Raw genomic sequence first — 20,098 nt, 5'->3', positions numbered from 1 at the left:
TGTTCTGCTGGCCCAGGTGTCCCCCAAGAACATGTTGGTGGGCTAAATCCAACACGAGCTTGCGATACGCCTTGGGCACCACCAGCTGTTCAATATGCTCACCCTGTAGTTGATTTACTCGGTACAGCATCTCCTGTTGAACCACAAACCAGGGGAACATAGACTCGGCCCCCGATTGTTGCGGCTCACCCTCAACCACTACTACATTTTCCCAGACTCGAGATAGAGTTGGGTCCTGGTGCTGGGCTGTACCAAAATTAACTCCGGGGACGTTGAGGTCTGCCAACTCCGGCCTCGGCGGCAAGTCCTCCATGTCTCCTACCATCACATTTAGCGGGGTTGTCTCCCCCTCCTCCACCGAAGTGGCGGTCACCCCTACCGCTGGCCCTTCGGACTCAGGTTTTCAGGGTTCTGGTCTCCCCCCTGAGCCTGGCCACTCTGCTAGTGTTACATCTGTCTTATGTATATTGGTGACTTTCATATCCGGCCAGAGTAGCCCTGTGGCGAGGGCCACCTCATGAGTCCACCTGCCGGCCACCGTTTTTAGACAGACCAATGCGGTGGGATAGTCCTTTAAGTCCCCATGGATGCAGACTACGCCGACCTTTCGGCCAGTATACTCAGCAGGCCGCACCAGGGCAGCTCTTGCCACGGAAACCAGGCTCCCTGAATCCAGCAGCCAGAGTGCCCCCCACTTCCACCTGGCACAGGTGGCTATTGTCCATAGTCTCAGAGGTTCCTGTGGCACACAACTTTCTGGCATATAATGACTGGCGATAGCCATAGTTGGTGTCCATGGGTTCCCCCCGATGGGGACAGTCGGCCCTTATGTGTCCAGGCTCCTGACAATGCCCCCTCCCAAAAGAACCCCCCTGTAGATTTCTGGTGGCCTTGTAGTGCTCGACCAGGTCGACCATCTCCAGGGAATTACCCGGAGACACCTGGCCGATCCAGTGCTGGAGAGGGTACGGCAAAGCCCTCCAGAACACATCCGCCAGCAGACGGTCCAGCATAGCCGTGGGAGTCATAACGTCAGGCTGCAGCCATTTTTGCAACCGGTGCAACATTTCATAGTACTGTGGTCTAGCGGGTTCAGCCGGGTTAAATTCCCACTGATGCACCAACTGGGCCCGGACCAACACATTGACCCCCAGTCTCGCCAGGATTTCACCTTTTACGGTCAGGTAGTCGGCCACTTGATCATCAGGGAGATCAAAGAAAACTTGCTGGGGTCCAGGCGCCAGGAATGGAGCGACGACCTCAGCCCACTGTCTCGGGGTAACTTTTCTCTCACAGCCACCTTTTCGAATACCGCTAGATAGGTCTTGACGTCATCAGATGGGGTCATCTTTGGGATCGCCCTGCGCACAGCTTTCCGGGCATCGTGGATGTTATGGGACGCTCCTGCAGCTTGCAACACCATCACATGCTGCAATAGTAGCTTGCTTGTTTCCTGCTGCTGCTTATTAGCCTCCCGCTGCTGCAAGTAAGCCTCCACGAGGGCCTTCACGACCGCCTCCATTTTGTCAGGGGACATGGGTCGCAACATTGCATTGTGCCAGGAAAAACAAAAACTTTTCAGCCTTCAGGCCTGCCCGCATCCGACACTAAATGCGGGGAATTGCTCTGGAAGACAGGCTTGTGGACGCAGTACAGAGGCAATGACAACGTCTTTAACTTAAATAGTGCAGAGTTTTATTCACACAGAGATAGTGACAAAATAACAGTTTCAAGAAAAACAGTCACCTTGAGTCTGGTGTTTGTTAACACCAGACTGCAGCACATAAGTCCTTGAAGGAAGCAGAAGTCCATGTGCTTTTGTCCATAAACAATGTAGCAGGCCTAGTCCAGGCCCAAACGCTCAAGCTCCAACACCCAGGCTGCCAGCACTCCACTAGCAGATGGAGGATAATCCACACAGCTGAACATGCTGGCTGGGTTTTTATATCCCAGCCAAAACCCGGCCTGGAACCGTGGGGAACAGCCACCCACCCTGCTCTTTGGCTGCTCCCAATAAGAACCGTCCCGGATTAGCTTTACAACCATTCTGACAGCTGAAGTGTTTGTGCACTACAGAACTGACACTTCAGGAAAAAAAATCTGGTTCTTACCTCACCGAGGCCAGGAACCTCGGTGACACTTATCTTCTGTCAATGACGGCTCCTTGTTTCTTCTTACAGCACTCTTCCATAAAGGCCAGATTTGTGAAGTATATGACTAATAGTTTTCCTGTGGACAGATTCTCCAACCTGAGCTGTGGATCTCTGCAGCTCCTTCAGAGTGACCATGGGCCTCTTAGCTGCTTCTCTAATTAGTGCTCTCCTTGCCCAGTTTAGGTGGATATCCATTTCTTGGTATGTTTACAGCTGTGCCATACTACCATTTTCAGATTGAACAGTGCACCACGAGATGCTCAGAGCTTGGGATTCTTTTTTTTTTTTTTAATAACCTAACTGTGCTTTAAACTTCTCCACAACTTTATCCCTGACCTTTCTGGTGTGTTCCATGGTTTTCATGATACTTTTTGATCACTAATGTTCACTAACAAACAAGGTGTAATGGTCACGTACACACACACACACACACACACACAGGGGGGAGGATAGTGACCACTGCGCTCCACCCTCACCCCTGGCCCTGCCTACTTGCCTCACGAGTCCTGATGACAGGGGACAACTGGACGGCTTGGATAGTCTTTAAAGGCTATGGACACCTTTGTGCCATAAAAATCAATAACCCCATATCTTACCGTAATGCAGCAAATAATAAAATTTCACTTGTTAGTTTACTGGTATCAGCTTTGCTTCACATGCACTCAGAAATGCTCATCTATGATTTTTACTCACTGTTGTCATCTCCTGTGAGGCTCCTTGGGCATTCCTGTTGATTTCACATGCTCCACAGCCTTGCCCCTATATCCTGTTACATAGCTCATAGCTGCACAGCTATCGGCTACTTACATATACACTGCTGCAACTCTCATATCATAGTCAGACCTATCCTGTCCATTCATCACTGATCGCCCTCTATCCAGGACGTGCACCGCAAGTGAAATACTATGTAACATTTTTTTTCTATCACCCAGCACTTTTTGCGATAGAGACCTTAATATACTATTATTGTAATATGGTTATATCATATATCTACTGTAATGGCGTCATAATGGGTTTAATAGCTTTAATCAACATATTTTGATAGCTACTGAACGGTGGATGGCATTAACTGGGATGGTAGCATATTAGATCAAGTCGATTGCCGGAAGCGCCTCCCGATGTCTAGACAACTGACATCAGAGATATAGTGCCTTTTGACCGCTATACCGGATGTGACATGGCCATGCAATCCATAGCACCGGATGCTATTGATGTCTGCGGTCCATGGGACGGAGGTGGTGCACTCCATCATTGGTTAAAACGGACGAGAAGCCTGCGCGATCCCGAAACCGGATATGACGTCCGCCTGCGTTCCAAAGGGCGGAAGTGAGGTACACATGCGGTCCAAAGACCGGAAGTGACATAAGCAGACGCGTCCCATAACTGGAAGTGGTTCATTTGGCATCCTGTAACCGCCAAACTCAAACTCAAACAGCTGAGGATGGGGTATTTAGGGAAGCAGGTAATTTGGTGTGTGTCCATCTGGAGGCATAGGAGGTTACCGGGACGCTAGAAAAATGTAAGTAGGGACCACGTGGTCTTATCTGATTGGTCTTGATTCTGGAATAGAACCTTATACTGTATGTTTTTACAGCCTTTTGGATACTGCACTTGCCCTCGTCTAAATGGGCTTCTGACCTATCTGATTGTCCAGGACACTAAGTAAGTGACCCGAGTGGGTGGAAATATTAATTACTTTGTAACAAGCGCTCATCCTGATATCTCTCTACCTTCCATCTACAGGTGGGATATATCCAATGGTCCGCTTGGTCCCACATACATACATGTATCTGCGTGTCTGGTCCTATGTCCTCCATGTGTATCATAAGTATATCTATGAATTATCTCTTAATGTAATGGTTTACCCATGACTGTTTTTTGACCCCCTGATGAACCTAGAAATAGGGGAAACGCGTCGGGGTACTGATGAGAAATAGCCCGGGAACGCATTGCCATTGTGACGTTTCTTTTGGGCTTCTCTAGTTATAGGATCTATCTTTACCTCTACACCTAAATATATCTGTTTCAGTTTTCTATCTATATGGGCTGTTGTCTATACAGGTATTATCTACCTGTGACACAGAAGATATCCATTGTTTCTACGGGGCACCTAGGTATTGCTTACTGAGAGGAGGGTATACATAGGGCGGTCAGTCCTGGAACGAGGACAGGGAGTCTCCACCATCAGGGGACGTCCCTGGGCTGAGGGTCTATTCAGGGTGAGTGCAGGGACAGGTTAGACATTCCAGCACTCCCCCTATTGCTGCCCTGTGTACACCGAACCTCCATAGCCATATCAATGGCCGGTTGCCCCGTGTAAACATTCTTTATCGCTTTATATTATTTGTTTCACAAGATTTTTTTCACTGGTGAATCACTAAGGTGGTGTAATTTTATTAGTATAATTAAGTAAAAGTTATGTTTTAAAGGGTCAACTCTGCTGGAACGCTTATATAAAGAGGGCATTCATTGGATACAACAACATATAGCTATAAATGACAGATGTAGCAGAGCTGAAATTGACTCTGATAACACATAGAACAGTTATCTTGGATATTTAGTGACAAAAGCCATTGAAAACTTAGTTATCTCTTTCTTGCCATTCTTTACTTACACCGCAAGTGTGAAAGTACCCTAACAAGTTATTTTCATAGAACTCTTCCTTGCTTCTGATCTTCTTAAAGGGATTCTGTCACCAGGTTTCACCCCTTCCAGATAAAAATATGGTTATGTTCAGGGAGCTTTAACCATTCCTAATGTGGTCTTATAAATGTAATCTGTAGGCTCATTTTGCTAAACATACGCTATTACTAACCTGTCATTCATAAAAATAAGGTGCCCAAGGGGATGTAAATGGATCCAAGCTGCCGCCCGCACCCGCCACCGTTTGTGCCCAGAGCCGCCTTTCCCGACCTCAGCGCCGCCACATAATCGTCTGTGACGCATCCCTCTCTCCCCCCTCCTCCGGCTGTAAGATTGCTGTGACGCCTCCCCCCTCCTCCTGCTGTAACATCGCTGTGACGCCTCCCGCTCTCCCTCCCTCCCCCCTCCTCCTGCTGTAACATTTTACGCACTTCTATAACGCTGTTATATTCCGCGAGCTTTACTCTGTCACCAATGGGGCTCACAATCTAAGGTAACTCGGTTTCAAAACAAGTTTAGTATAGCTCATTCCATGGGTTTTAACTCTATGGCAATTTAATTGGTTGATGGGGTGGAGTAAATTTTTCCTTGTGTGTCATTTACTTCCCACCACCTCCATTGGAAGGATTAAACAAAACAAACAGATGTCCCATTATGACTTGTCAGTCCACACTGCTTTGAAATAAAATTGTAAAATATAGGGTGGTTGTGCACACCTCATTTGAAAGAATACAACAAACGTATAGAACAAATGCATATTAATTACAATCCCAGCAACCAATCCCAGCCCTCCTGCACCTATATAAGTGGTCCAGCCCCCTTCCCGGGTGCCTGAGTGTCAAAGGTCTTTAGTTCCTGTATTCCTGAGCTGTGCTTGTCTTCTGGATTTTGCTGTCTGTCTGATCATTGCCTGCTATGTCTCAACTTTCCTGTTGCTGACATGGACCTGTATCTGTGCCGCCTGCCCTGACCCATAGCTTGTAAGACTATGCCTTGTCCTTGGTCCTGCACAGTCGCTCCTGGTTACAACTCGGCCTTTTGATTACGTCTGTACATCTTGTACCTTGCTCTGGTACTCCTTGGTCTGCCTAGACCAGCTGCTTAGTGTACTAATCCACCTTAATATGTAGCACCTGGTGTTCCCCTCGGCAAAGTCCCCACCATCAGGGGTATTGCAAAGAATTAGGTTTTCAGTTTGACAGCGCCTTTAGAGAAGGTTGGTCATGTGGCACAGTGGGTTCACACTGGCTATTTTGTGACAATATATTTAGCAATTTACACCTCATGGTGGTCTTCATCTTCATTCTTGACACATTAAAAAAAACAATGGCAATCAATATTTTTTTTCCCAATGCTCTTGGATGGCCTTTATCGTGTGATAGCAATGCTACCTATATCGCTATATCACTTCCTTTTAGGGGGTATTATCTCTCCTTGAGAAGAGAGCGTCTTAATCGCCGTGAGGAGACTTAAAGGCCATGCATGCTCCTCTGGAATTCTGAGATAAAAGGGATGCAAATGAGCTCTTAATAAGCTCTGCCTCTAATGCCACAAGATGTTAGGCAGCTATCCTATAAGTCAATGTTCAGATCTTTAAATAAGCCTTGAGACAGAACTCAGATAGTAAATTAGCCAGCACCGCATCTGCAGACAGCTGTTTTGGGTTAATTGCCCCTCATCAGTGGAGAGCAGAGAGTACTGGCTTTAGTTCTATTAAATCTGTATACATTGTGGGGTACTTTAACACTACCGTTTTTCTTTTCCGGCATAGAGTTCCATACTAGGGGCTCTATACCGGAAAATAACTGATCAGTTTTATCCTAATGCATTCTGAATTGAGAGCAATCCATTCAGGATGCATCAGGATGTCTTCAGTTCAGTCTTTTTGACTTTTCAGGATGGAGATAATACCACAGCATGCTGCGGTTTTATCTCCGACCAAAAAACTGAACACTTGCCTGAATGCCGGCATTTTTTTCCATAGGATTGTATTAGTGCCGGATCTGGCATTCAAATTGCCACATTGACAAATCCAGTATTCTGGTCTGTGCATGCGCAGACTTTTAAAAATGTGAACAAAATGACACCGGAAAAAACGGATCCGGTATTGCAATGCATTTTTCTGACTGATCAGGCATTTTTCAGACTGATCAGGATCCTGATAACTTTGAAGAATGCCTGATCAGTCAGAAAAAATGACATGCCGGAACTGCCTGCCGGAATCAAACAACGCAAGTGTGAAAGTACCCTAAGAAAAAAAACATATTTGTTTTGATTTCTTTTCATTAGTTGATTTCTTCAATATAAACCTTTTTAACCAATAATATCAATTTAATCATATGCCTTTTGATTGTTGTTTTTAAAACTTAACACCATTACTGTCACTTTTATTCAAAAATCTACCCAACGTTGATATCTAGTGTATTTTAGTTTACCCTGCGCTTCATACCCTTTAGCATTTAGTCTCAAAGATGTACCCAGCTTTCCATTTGTTATATAATGAACTAAAAGCTTTGTTCTTTTCCATAAAAACACAGATACCAAATGTAGTCCAAGTGATCAGAAAGAAATGTTCACATTGTAATACACCCATGATGATTTGGAATACAGATATGATTCTGGAGTCTTTCGGTCTAAAAAGACTTTAAATGAACAAAAAATACATTGTCACACTTTAATACCCAATTAACGTATATTAGTATCCCCCTACATATGCCTTACAGCAGCTGCTCCAGGGGAAATTTATGACCAGATGTACCCCCCTCCAGCAATAACAAATGATGAGGCTTTCTGAAGGTAGACCTGTGATAATCAGCTAATTGTTGGGCTGAATTAAGTCTGACTGCACAACCCTTTTAAAGGGCTATCATAAAAAAAAATGCTGAAACTGTTACGCCAAGGCTACTAAGCATTTTTTATTTTTTTTCCTATGGTCGATATAATTATTTATAACTACAGTTAATTGATTTCTGGTCCCCTCCAATGTGACTTTTAAAAAAAAATCTTTTTGCAGCCACCTACACCCGAAGATCTGTCTATTGTGTGTTTCACCAGTGGTACAACAGGTGAGTAAGTATGGATTAACTCTCTGTTACTTTAAAGAAGAGAAATTTGTGATTAGCAATTTACAATACCTACAGTATGTTTAGAAAGTCTATAGGACTCACCTTTTTCACAGTTTGTTATGTTGTTGCCCCCATGCTAAAAGTGTTTCCCCATTAATCTGCACTCAATACCCCATAATGACATTGTGAAAAGAGATTTGTAGGGTACTTTAGGGACTCCGGCAGGCTGTTCCGGCTGGTGGACACACCACTGAGCATTAACCAAGCCATGAAGTGAAGAGAACTGCTTTGAGAGATCAGAGACAGGATTGTGGAAGTGTCACGCTGGGTAGGATACAAGATACAAAAACACACAGAAAACCACAAAACAAGTGTCTAGGCCAGAAGCTGGGAATAAAGGTCACCTCCTGACAATTCCCTACCAGCTCTCCCTGGACTACTGTGCCCATGTTCAGACCCTAATGGTGAGAATAAACGTGCCCCCATGCCTAAGGCTGTAGATTCCCTAAAGTCACTAAGATGGTGGAAAGGGGAAAAGAGGCACCCTGCTTCCTCAGGACCTGGAGGAGGCAGGTGTCTCTCTAACAGCCTAGACAGAACACAAAAAAGGAAAACAATAACCAACTTATCTTGTAGCTGAGCAGAAACTGCAAATCCACCTTTCCTCAGAGCAAGAAAGAAGCTATAACCCGCACAGGACACTGGGAAGGGGCGTACACAAACGACCCCACCAAGTGCACCTGAAGGGAGGCGGATACAGCTCAACTCCAAACCCAAAAGAAACAAAAAATTACACACGTGCTGCTAACCAGGCAGACCTCCGCACATAACCTGACCAGGGCATGACAGGAAGCACGCATCTGGAGAAGGGTACAATTTCTGGTATACTTACATTTCCCAAGACCATAGTGGCCTCTATAATTTTTAAATAGAAGAAGTTTGAACAACCAGGACTCTTTCTAGAGCTAACCACCGCACCAAACTAAGGGATTGGGGGAAAGGGGCCTTGGTAAGAGAGGTGCCCAAGAACCAAATGGTCACTCTGGCTGAGCTCAAAGATCCTGTGTCCAGAAGTTCAACCATCACTGCAGCACTCCACCATTCAAACCATTCAATACTATCACAATAGTAAAGCATGGTGAGGGCAGCATCATGCCGGAGGTAGGGGGGAAGTTAAGTGGCTGGGCCAGGGAGACTGGTTAGAGTTGAGGGAAAGCTTTATTGGAGCAAAGTACAGAGATATTCTTAATGAAAACCTGATTCAGAGTGCTCTGGACCTTGGGCTGGGCCGAAGGTTTAGTTTACCTTCCAAAAAGGCAATTACCTTAAGCACACAGCCAAGACAACATAGGAATGGCTTCGAGACAACTCTGTAAATGTCCCTTGAGTGGCCCAACCAGAGCCGTGACTTGAACCCTGAAAATGGCACTCCACTGATGGACCTTATCCAACCTAACAGACCTTTAGAGGAACTGCATAGAAGAATGTCAGAAAAGCTCCAAATCCACATGGTGTGGAATAACTTTATTTTTATTTTTTTTTCATTTTAGCACAAGGCCAAAATATAACAAAATGTGGAAAAAGCAGCATGGAGCCTTTTTGAATGCACTGTGTATATAGATAATACTGTCTGGACTTAAAGGGTTGTCCGGGGTCAGAGCTGAACCCTGACATACTTCCATTTTCACCCAGGCAGCCCCCCTGACTTGAGCATCGGAGCAGTTCATGCTCCGGTGCTCTCCTTTGCCCTGCTCTAAATCGCCCAGGGAAAAGGCATTTTCAGGAGTTCAGATGACGAACCGGGCTCTCCATGGGGCTGCCAGGAAGCCCGGTGACGTCACTGGCACTGATGGGTTGGCTTTAGTGCTGCCTTAGCCAGTAAAACAGCTCGGGCAGTGCTAAAACAAGCCCATCAGAGCTCGGCAGTGTGTTATTGTAAACAAAAGAGCCTGTGCCCTGCGCGATCTAGCATAGGGCAAGGGAGCGCATCGGAGCATGAGATTCTATATATATATTTTATATTTTTTTATATATATATATATATATATATATATATATATATATAAGGAAGCAATGTGTAAGAAGCGGACAGCTAGATGAATTACTGCAAGCAGTGAGCATTCACTATTGTGAAGGCAGAGAGACAAGTAACAGCCATTATACACTATATAGGCATAGTTATAATATACACTTGTAAACATACAATTTAATTAATGTAAGTATATTAAAATGGTCATCATCACTGTCCACACACATTACAAAAAAAATAAAAATAGCAGTTACACTTCCAGCATAAGTAACTTTATTATCATTCTAATAATTATTAGGATAATACCAAATAGGTCTAGGTTTGTTATGGTCTACTTTTGCACAATAAAAATACTTATAATTTGCATTGCCCTATATATATATATATATATATATATATATATATATATATATTTATTATTATTATTATTATTATTATTATTATTATTATTTATTTATTTTTATTTCATTGATAGAGCTGTATGAGTCAACTTTTTATGGGTATCATGGGGGGGGGGCATACAGTACATTTGTTTTGTAAAACTAATTGAAAACTATAGTTTTGTTTGTCAAATATATTAGTTATTCCTCTGTAGTAGTAATCATTATCACTATTACTACAATGTGTAATGGGAATCACTAAAGTGGTCAGCATATACAGGCAAAGAGTAGATTAGAAAGCATTCACCTTCTCAATACTTCTCAGTACTACTGTAGTCCGGAAAAAGAAAAGTATGCTCCCTGATTGATGGAGGTTGCTAACATGCACAGAAGTACATGCTACCCCTCCCCCTGGGTTCATGTAAAGTTACACAGGGAGAGGCGGCTCTATAACTCTCTTCCTCTCACTGCAGCATGTCTGCACTGCGCCACTTGCATCCAAGTCGGCTGACATGAGAGCCAGCTGAAGGGGAGCTACTTCAATCTGCTTAATCACAGGCTATATACCAGCTAGAGATATGAGCCAGGTCACTCTTGACCAGGTTTCTGAAGTTTCTATCTCCAGATGTATCACAGCTAGCTTAGTTTCTTAGCTTTAAAACAAGACCTGGCTCGTATCTGTAGCTATAGTTCGAGTTATAGTTATTAGAAACTGCAGGGTCCTCTAACTGCAGACTATAGACACAGGGACTTTTAGCAAGATATATCTATTTGTATATAGTACAAAACATAGAGGGTAATTTATGACCAGATATCAACCACTTTTGTTGCTTATATCTGGAGCAGAATTTGCAACTTCTCCGCACTCACGGCAGGTCTAAAGAAGTGGGCATGGTGTGGCCGGGCACAGGCCAGTAGGCACGTCTCATTCGTCTTTTTCTACACCTGGTTTCGGTGTAGAAAATAGTCTAAATGTAAGAAGGCAAGGAAGCTGTCTTACATTTAGAATAAGCGGTGGATATGCCGAATGTATGTAGAAGCCAGCACTATAGAGCTTATTAAGACCAGTGTCTAAAACACAGGTTTTTAATAAATGTGCCCCACAGTTTTTACAGTTGGGTTTAGAAGTATTGTACAGTGGCACAATTTTTATAATTTTGCCATTGTACACCGATACAATTGATGTGAAGCAAACTCATCAATATGTGAATGAATTGCAGACTTTCAGCTTTAAATAAAAGGGAATTTATCAAAATAGTGCATTAACCCTTAGAAATGTCAGCTATTTTTGTGTGTAATAAGGTGTTAAGCTTTTTTTCTTTTTTCTCTGTCTGCTTCCATGATAATAAAAAAAAGGTTGCACAAACTCATTAAATGGTCACTAACTTTTCACACAACTTTGCATACACCAGTAGTGCAAGACTCTGTAAGACATTTTGTAATATATGTTATTAGAGAGAAACACCTTGTTCTACAGTTATAAGATGCCTCTTCCCTTCCACCTTCCTTTTCTAAAACAATGGCGTCACTGAAATTTTTGAGAAATCTGTCTTGGTGACACCAAGACAGCTGTCTGCTCATTTAAGGATCATATTAAATAATGCCATGCATATCTATGGAGGGAGGAGATGTGAGCAAGGGCTGAGTGAGACAGGACTCCACCAGAAACACCAAAGAGTGCTGCAGCTAAATAGGAAGCTTGTCACTAAACCCAAGTGATTTATTAACATCTTTACATGTCAGTTTCTCTCTATAATTTCATCCATGATCCTGGGGCTACTTCTTGAGTGAGTGTGAGAAAATTAGGAAGCAGATTCTCCTCTACTTCCTTTGTGAAGAGGATGGTGTAACGGGGTGCCGAAGGCGCACTTGGTCTTCCATCAGCCGCAGACCTGCTGCTTAGCTTCGGGAGCGAGGATCTGTGCTAGCTGGGCAGCTGTGCTAGCTGGGAGGCTCCCTGCTCCTAGGTCTGCCTTGAGTGCCGAGCTGATCACTCGGTGCTCGACTGGTCGGTTTGTTGGTCATGTGACGCTGGCCACGACACATGATCCTCACTCCCTACTATAAATACAGGCAGCCTGCTCGCCACAGGTTGCCTGTTAATTTAGGTTCCGTGCAGTTGTTGGTTACCTGTGTACTTACCTTATCCTGTTCCCTGACGATCCTTTGCCTGCTCCTCCTGTACTGCGCATCCTTCCTGGTATATTGACCTCAGCTTCCACCTGACTATTCTTTGCGGACTCCTTTGGTTCTTCTCGACTCTACTGGTATTTATGACCCCGGCTTCTCCTGACCTTTCTTTGCTTATCCCTCTGTACTGCGTTGTCCTCTTCGTTTTGACCCGGTCCGTTCACTATCCGTTATTTGTCTTGTCTGTCCTTCCCGCACGTATTCTAAGTTAGGGACTGCCGTCCAGTTGTCCCCAGTCATCAGGACTCGTGAGGCAAGTAGGCAGGGCCAGGGGTGAGGGTGGAGCGCAGTGGTCACTATCCTCCCCCTGTGTGTGTGTGTGTACATGACCGTTACAGATTAACAGGCCTAATAACCACTGTATAATGAATCCTCTGGTGACCCTGACTGACCATGTCTCTAATTTGACGCAGATGGTACAGGAGCTAGGGGGAAAACTCAGTTCATTTGAGTTAAGGCAAGGTTCTTCCACTCCTCAGGCCTCCAGTCCGCATTTTGAGCCCCAGATTAAGCTCCCAGAACCCTTTTCTGGAGACCGGAAGAATTTTCTCTCTTTTAAGGAGAGTTGCAGACTTTACTTCCGTTTGCGCCCCGTGTCCTCTGACCCCGAGAGTCAACGTGTGGGCATTATCATTTCCCGACTACAGGGTGGGACTGGGCGTTCTCTTTACCTGCTGGCACCAGTTGTTTAACTTCTGTGGAGGGGTTCTTTCAGGCCCTGGGTACCCTCTATAATGAACCAGACAGGGCTCTAGTAGCCGAGACGGCTCTAAAGGCACTGCTTAAGGGCAATCTACCTGCAGAGGATTATTGCACCCAATTCAGAAGGTGGTGTGTCCCCTCAGAATGGAACGAACCAGCCCTGAAGAGTCAGTTCAGGTCAGGTCTGTCTGATAATTTAAAGGATCTTCTGGTCAGTTATCAACTTCCAGAGACCTTAGAGGAGATGATGACCCTTGTTGCACGACTTTACCGACGGGTTAGAGAGAGACGACAGGAACTACAGTTCTCTTCCCAGATGGTGGTCCAGCCAGAGGCCTATCCCAGAGACAATGCTGAGGTCTCTACCGAGGAACCCATGCAGGTTGGCATGACCCGAGGGAATCTTTGCCGTGGACGTGGAGAATGCTTTTACTGTAGAGATCCTGACCATTGGATCAACCAGTGTCCTAAGATGGTCCTTTCTGTCAAGTCTCCTAAGGCAAGGCAACCTAAAGACCAGGTACACCCTGATTTTTCTAAATGTAAGCTTTTGGTACCCATTACGATTTCTCTGGGGGTAGATAAATGGCCGGGTACGGCCTTTATTGATTCTGGCTCAGCAGCCAGCTTTATTGACTCTGAGTGCGCTGTAAAATTGGGTATTCCAATGTTTGCTTTACCAACTCCTATCCATGTCATGGCTATTGATGGTACTCCTCTTATTGGTGGTACGGTGAGCTCATGTACCTCAGAGATTTCTCTAACCTTGGGTGTGTGCCACTCAGAGAGATGTTCCCTTTTTGTCCTGGAGAACCTACCGGTTGAGGTAGTACTAGGGTTGCCTTGGCTCCGACTACATAACCCCACTATAGATTGTTCCAAGGGGGAGTTGGTGAGATGGGGGCCTAAGTGTGACTTGTGCTTGTCCGTGGTACAGGCTGGGGTCTCAGTAAAGTCTGATTCTTTACCCACTGTTATTAGGGATTATTCTGATGTATTCTTATCACCAACCCCGGAGGTGGTCTTAGACCATGTATCGATTACCGGAGATTAAATAAAATCACTGTCCAGAATAGATACTCCCATTGATTCCAGATTTATTTAACCAGGTTCTGGGGGCAACCTGGTTTTCCAAGATTGACCTGAAAGGGGCATACAATCTAATCAAGGAGGGAGACGAATGAAAGACGGCGTTCAATTCTCCGACAGGACACTTTGAATATCAGGTGATGCCTTTTGGACTCAGCAATGCCCCAGCTGTGTTCCAAAACTTCATGAATGACATTCTTAGGGAGTTCTTAGGTAAATTTGTTATTGTCTATCTTGACGAAATTTTGATATTCTCTCCTGACTTCGAATCCCATGTGTCTCATGTTAAACAAGTATTAGAGGTGTTGAGGGAGAATCAGCTATCCGCTAAGCAAGAGAAATGTGTCTTTGGTGTACAGGAGATTCTGTTTCTAGGGCATGTTCTGACTCCTCACGCCTTCAAGATGGATCCTGGTAAGGTACTAGCAATTAATGAATGGGTAAGACCTTCATCCTTAAAGGCCTTACAACGGTTCTTAGGTTTCGCCAATTACTATCGTAAATTTATTATGAATTTTTCCGTAATTGCTAAACCGTTTACCGACCTTACTAAGAAAGGGGCCGATTTGGAGAATTGGTCTACTGAGGCTAATTCTTCATTTGAAAAATTAAAAAAGGCATTCAGTAGCGCTCCCATTCTGATCCAGCCTGATCAGGAGAGACCTTTTATTGTGGGGCTGGATGCGTCCGAGAACGGCACAGGAGAAGTCCTTTCACAAGGTCCTGCTGGCCTCACTAACCTGAGACCATGTGCCTACTTCTCCAGGAAATTCTCTACGACTGAGAGAAACTACGACATAGGGAATAGGGAGCTGCTGGCCATTATATGGGCATTTGAGGAGTGGATGCATTTTCTGGAGGGGGCAAGGCATTGTGTAACTGTTGTCACTGACCATAAAAACCTTATGTTTCTCGAGTCTGCTAAGAGGTTGAATCCCCTTCAAGCCAGATGGGCTCTGTTTTTTACTCGTTTAGATTTTTCCATTACGTTCAGGCCGGGAAGTAAAAATGTGAAGGCGGACGCATTATCTCGGAGCTTCCATGCTTTTCAACCTACTGAGGTACCACCTGAATCCATCCTACCAGCAAAAATCTTCATAGCAGCTCTAACCCAGGATATCTCGGCTCGCATTAGGTCTGAACAACATCTGGCACCGGTATCCACCCCAACAGATAAGTTGTTTGTTCCCGTACAATTTTGTCTCCAGCTGTTGGGTGAGTGTCATGATTCTGCCTTTTGTGGACATCCGGGTGTTGAGGGCACTAAGGATCTGGTTTCTAGATCTTATTGATGGCCCACTCTAACTAGGGATGTCAAGTCCTACATGTCAGCCTGTGAGGTTTCTGCCAGGTCCAAGACACCTAGGACTCGCCCTGCTGGTAACATATGACCCCTACCAATTCCCAGTAGACCCTGGTCCCATAGCTCGATGGACTTTATAACTGACCTACCGCCGGCGGAGGGTAAGACTGTAGTTTGGGTAGTGGTCGATAGGTTTAGCAAGATGGTCCATTTCATTCCCCTGTCTAAACTCCCGAATGCCAAAACCCTGCCGTCTATTTTTGTGAAAGAAATTGTTCGATTGCATGGTATCCTGGAAAATATTGTTTCTGACTGGGGGATGGAGTTTGTGTCCAAATTCTGGAGGGCCTTCTGTCAAATATGTCAAATTTCATTGTCTTTTTCCTCTGCCTACCACCCTGAGAGTAATGGGCAGACTGAACACCTTAATCAGTCTGTGGAACAATTCTTGAGGTTGTATGTTGCTGATGACCAGCAATTATGTGTGAAATTTCTTCCATTGGCTGAATTTGCTTTAAATAACCGTGTCAATTCTTTGGCTGGGGTTTCACCTTTTTTTTGTAACCATGGTTTCCATCCCCGTTTTCATTTTGGGTCATCCGTCTCCTCCTCTAACCCTGAGGCGGAGAGACTCTCCTCTAAACTGTGCACAGTTTGGGCCCGGGTTCAATCGAACTTAGAAAAGGCTCAAAGTTCTCAGAAACTCAAGACCGATAGGAGACGTTCAAGGGGGGTGAATTTTCAGGTTGGGGATAAGGTATGGTTTTCCTCCAAGAATCTCTCTCTTAAGGTAGATTCTAAAAAGTTTGCTCCTCATTTTATTGGACCATATAAGATCACGGAGGTGATTAACCCGGTATCATTTAGGTTGGAGCTGCCCTAGTCATTCCACATTCATAATGTGTTCCATAAATCTCTACTTAAAAAATATTTTGAACCGGTAGTACCATCGAAAGCCTCGCCTCTGCCGGTTCTTGTTAATGATGCTGTTGAGTATGTGGTGTCTAAAATTGTGGCTGTCAGGAAGGTGCGTAATTCCTTGCAGTACCTGAAGAGAGATCTTGGGTACCTGCCAGGGAGGTTCATGCTCCTAGACTTGTTCGAAAATTTCATTTAGAACTCCCTGAAAGGCCATCGCTTGAAGTCTTGGGTCCAGTGGCCCCTCGTAAAAGGGGGGGTACTGTAACGGGGTGCCGAAGGCGCACTCAGTCTTCCATCAGCCGCAGACCTGCTGCTTAGCTTCGGGAGCGAGGATCTGTGTTTGACCTCGTTCCCAGGGCAGCTGGGAGGCTTCCTGCTCCTAGGTCTGCCTTGAGCGCCGAGCTGATCACTCGGTGCTCGACTGGTCGGTTTGTCGGTCATGTGACGCTGGACACATCACATGATCCTCACTCCCCACTATAAATACTGGCAGCCGGTTGGCCACAGGTTGCCTGTTAATTTAGGTTCCTTTCAGTTGTTGGATACCTGTGTACTTTCCTGATCCTGTTCCCTGACAATCCTTTGCCTGCTCCTCCTGTACTGCGCATCCTTCCTGGTATATTAACCTCAGCTTCTACCAGACTATTTGCGGACTCCTTTGGTACTTCTCGACTCTCCTGGTATTTATGACCCCAGCTTCTTCTGACCTTTCTTTCTTTCTTATCCCTCTGCACTGCGTTGTCCTCTTGGTTTTGACCCGGTCCGTTCACTATCCGTTGTTATTTGTCTTGTCTGTCTTTCCCGCACGTATTCTAAGTTAGGGACTGCCGTCCAGTTGTCCCCTGTCATCAGGACTCGTGAGGCAAGTAGGCAGGGGTGAGGGTGGAGCGCAGTGGTCACTACCCTCCCCCCTGTGTGTGTGTGTACGTGACCGTTATAGATGGGAGCTAGTCTCCAGCCACCAGATCTGAGAGAAATGCAAACCAGTCTAGCATACAGAGGACAAAACTGCTAAAAAATGGCACAAACTAATTATACTGTATAATGGCAAGAAATAGTGTTATTGCTCATGTACACACTGTACTACTGATTAATGTTGAAAGGTTAGATATGCTTTAAGGATTTATAGTCTACATAGTTCCTTGCAAACTTGAATTTGATTGACCAGAGAGAATGAGTTAAATGTTCTGAGATGTTAAATGACCCTAGTAGCTTCTTTGTATCTGCTTGTAGTTTCACTTTAAAGACATTTTCAACTACTAACTTGTTTTATACATGGGATCTAGTGAAATATGTCTGGAATATTTTATGTCTAGTTTTTTATTTATTTTTTTTATTTTAGGCAATCCCAAAGGTGCCATGCTGACCCACGGAAACGTTGTAGCCGACTTTTCTGGCTTTTTAAAAGTTACAGAGGTGAATACTTTGAAAAGTGTTTTAGGCCTGTGCAACAGGCGTCATAGATATTACACAAAATTCTTTACCAGTGCCACATACACAATTTATAACCTTCACTTGTCTTACTGCCAATAATATCTTTATTGAAACTCACACTTGGTAACCACTCCAGTAACTGTGGTTATGTGCATATTTTCACTTGAAAAGTTGTAAAAGACTATATACATTGATCCCGACATGCAAATATCGCTTGAATGAGTGCATTTAAAAGGGTTGGCCCATTTCACACATTGGTTCCATATTACTAAGGTATGCCACCAAAGTCAGACAGGTGTGGGACCTACCTCTGTAACTCACACCTGTTTCTAGAACAGGGCCTCCAAAGTGAACGAGGGATCTCAGCACAAGTGTCAACCTCCATTCACTTCTATGAGAATGTTGAAAATAGCAGGAACTCCCATAGAGGTGAATAGAGAGGTGGACACGCTTAAGTGATGCGCACTCCATTCCCTTCTATGGGAGTTCCGGAATTACTGTATCCGAGTGTTCTTACTTGACTTGTTTGAGAGCTACCATAGAAGTCCATGGAGAGCACACTACTTCACTTTGGAGGCCCCGTTCTAGAGACAGGTGTGGGTCCCAGAGAAAAAAAATAAAATAAAATATGCTTGTAGATAAATACATAAATAGCCTGGGTGCACCATGGGCCGATTCACATGTCCACAAAATGGGTCCGCATCCGTTCTGTAGGTTTCAACCCGTTTATTTTCAATGGGGCCGCAAGAGATGCGGATAGCACACAGTGTGCTGTCCGCATCCACACTTTCATTCCACGGCCCTGCAAAAAAATAGAACATGTCCTATTCTTGCCCACAGACATGGACAAGAAAAGGCATTTCTATCATAGTGCCAGTCATGTGCGATCTGCAAAATACACAATGTCCATCAGTTGCTGAAAAGTGGAGGGGGCGCTATGCAGACCAAAGGGTAATCCTTATATTGATACAGCCCGTGAGGCGTGATGAAGTCAGTTTTCTTTTTGGCAGCCTCCGTTAAGGGCACCTGCAAGTACCCTTTCATGAGGTCCAAAACAGAAAAATGCCGGGCTTCTCCTAACCTCTTGACGAGCCCATCCACCCGGGGCATGGGATACGCATCGAATTTGGAAACCTTGTTAAGTCTTCTAAAGTCGTTACAAAACAGCAACGTCCCATCCGGATTGGGTATGAATACTATAGGACTGGCTCACTCACTCTTTTTGACTCCTCAATGACGTCTAGCTGCAACATTGGCTGCACCTCCTCAAATATGGCTTGTCGCCAAGCCTCGGGTACCCGGTATGGTTTTAATCGGACTTTTGCCTGAGGCTTAGTGACAATGTCATGCTGGATTATGGAAGTGTCATGGAACCATGAACCAGACGTACAACAAGAGATGAGTGGAAATAAGAAGGCTTTATTGAAAATAAAGCTGTAAGGCAAAAGTCCAAACGGATGGCTAAACCGAAGCAGGGTCTTGCGAAACCAGAGATCAGGAACCAGAAGGGTAGTCAGATGAAGCCAGGATCAGGAACCAACAGGGTAGTCAGACGAAGCCAGGATCAGGAATCAGCAGGGTAGTCAGACGAAGCCAGGATCAGGAACCAGAAGCAGCAGCAGTCTTAGAAGCATGTGAGCACAGGAGGACCAAGCAGGGAACTGAAGCCACAGACCTCCTATATATATGAGCTAGGCATCCAGCTCCTCCCAGTGGGAAGGAGGAGCCGCAGGGTGGGAGGCTACAAGAAACCCAGAAACCAAGATGGCCGCCAGCACATGTCAAACGAAGGAGAACAGCAAGGAGGTAAGACCATGACAGTACCTCCCCCTCAAGGGCCCCTCCTCCGCGGAGTAAGGAACGGTTTCTGAGGGAAGCGTGCGTGGAAGGCTCGGAGCAAGGCAGGAGCATGGACATCTGCGGAGGGAACCCAGGAACGCTCCTCTGGACCATAACCACGCCAATGGACCAAAAACTGCACCCGGCCGCGGACCAGGCGTGAGTCCAGGATATTGCTCACCTCATACTCCTCACGATTGCCCACTTGGACCGGACGAGGCCGAGGAATCGAGGAAGTGAAACAATTACACACCAGTGGCTTCAAGAGGGAGACATGAAACACGTTGGAGATCCGCATGCCAGGAGGAAGCGCAAGGGCATAGGCTACCGGGTTTACCCTGCGAAGCACT

General features: G+C 45.2%; 1 protein-coding gene across 5 annotated transcripts in view; it reads left to right on the top strand.

Moving 5' to 3' along the window:
* ACSL6 (acyl-CoA synthetase long chain family member 6) overlaps nt 1-20,098 on the top strand; it is a 262,251-nt gene that overhangs the window by 91,043 nt on the left and 151,110 nt on the right. For all 5 annotated transcript variants that reach the window (XM_044280775.1, XM_044280774.1, XM_044280776.1 and 2 more), the window contains 2 exons: nt 7,810-7,861; nt 17,818-17,891. In XM_044280775.1, coding sequence (XP_044136710.1) covers nt 7,810-7,861; nt 17,818-17,891 — 126 coding nt within the window. The remainder of the gene's footprint in view (nt 1-7,809; nt 7,862-17,817; nt 17,892-20,098) is intronic.

The sequence above is a fragment of the Bufo gargarizans genome, chromosome 2 (genome assembly GCF_014858855.1).
Source record: "Bufo gargarizans isolate SCDJY-AF-19 chromosome 2, ASM1485885v1, whole genome shotgun sequence".
Lineage (NCBI taxonomy): Eukaryota > Metazoa > Chordata > Amphibia > Anura > Bufonidae > Bufo > Bufo gargarizans.
The sequence above is the reverse complement of the archived record's forward strand: the minus strand, read 5'-3'. Positions and strand labels throughout refer to the sequence as shown.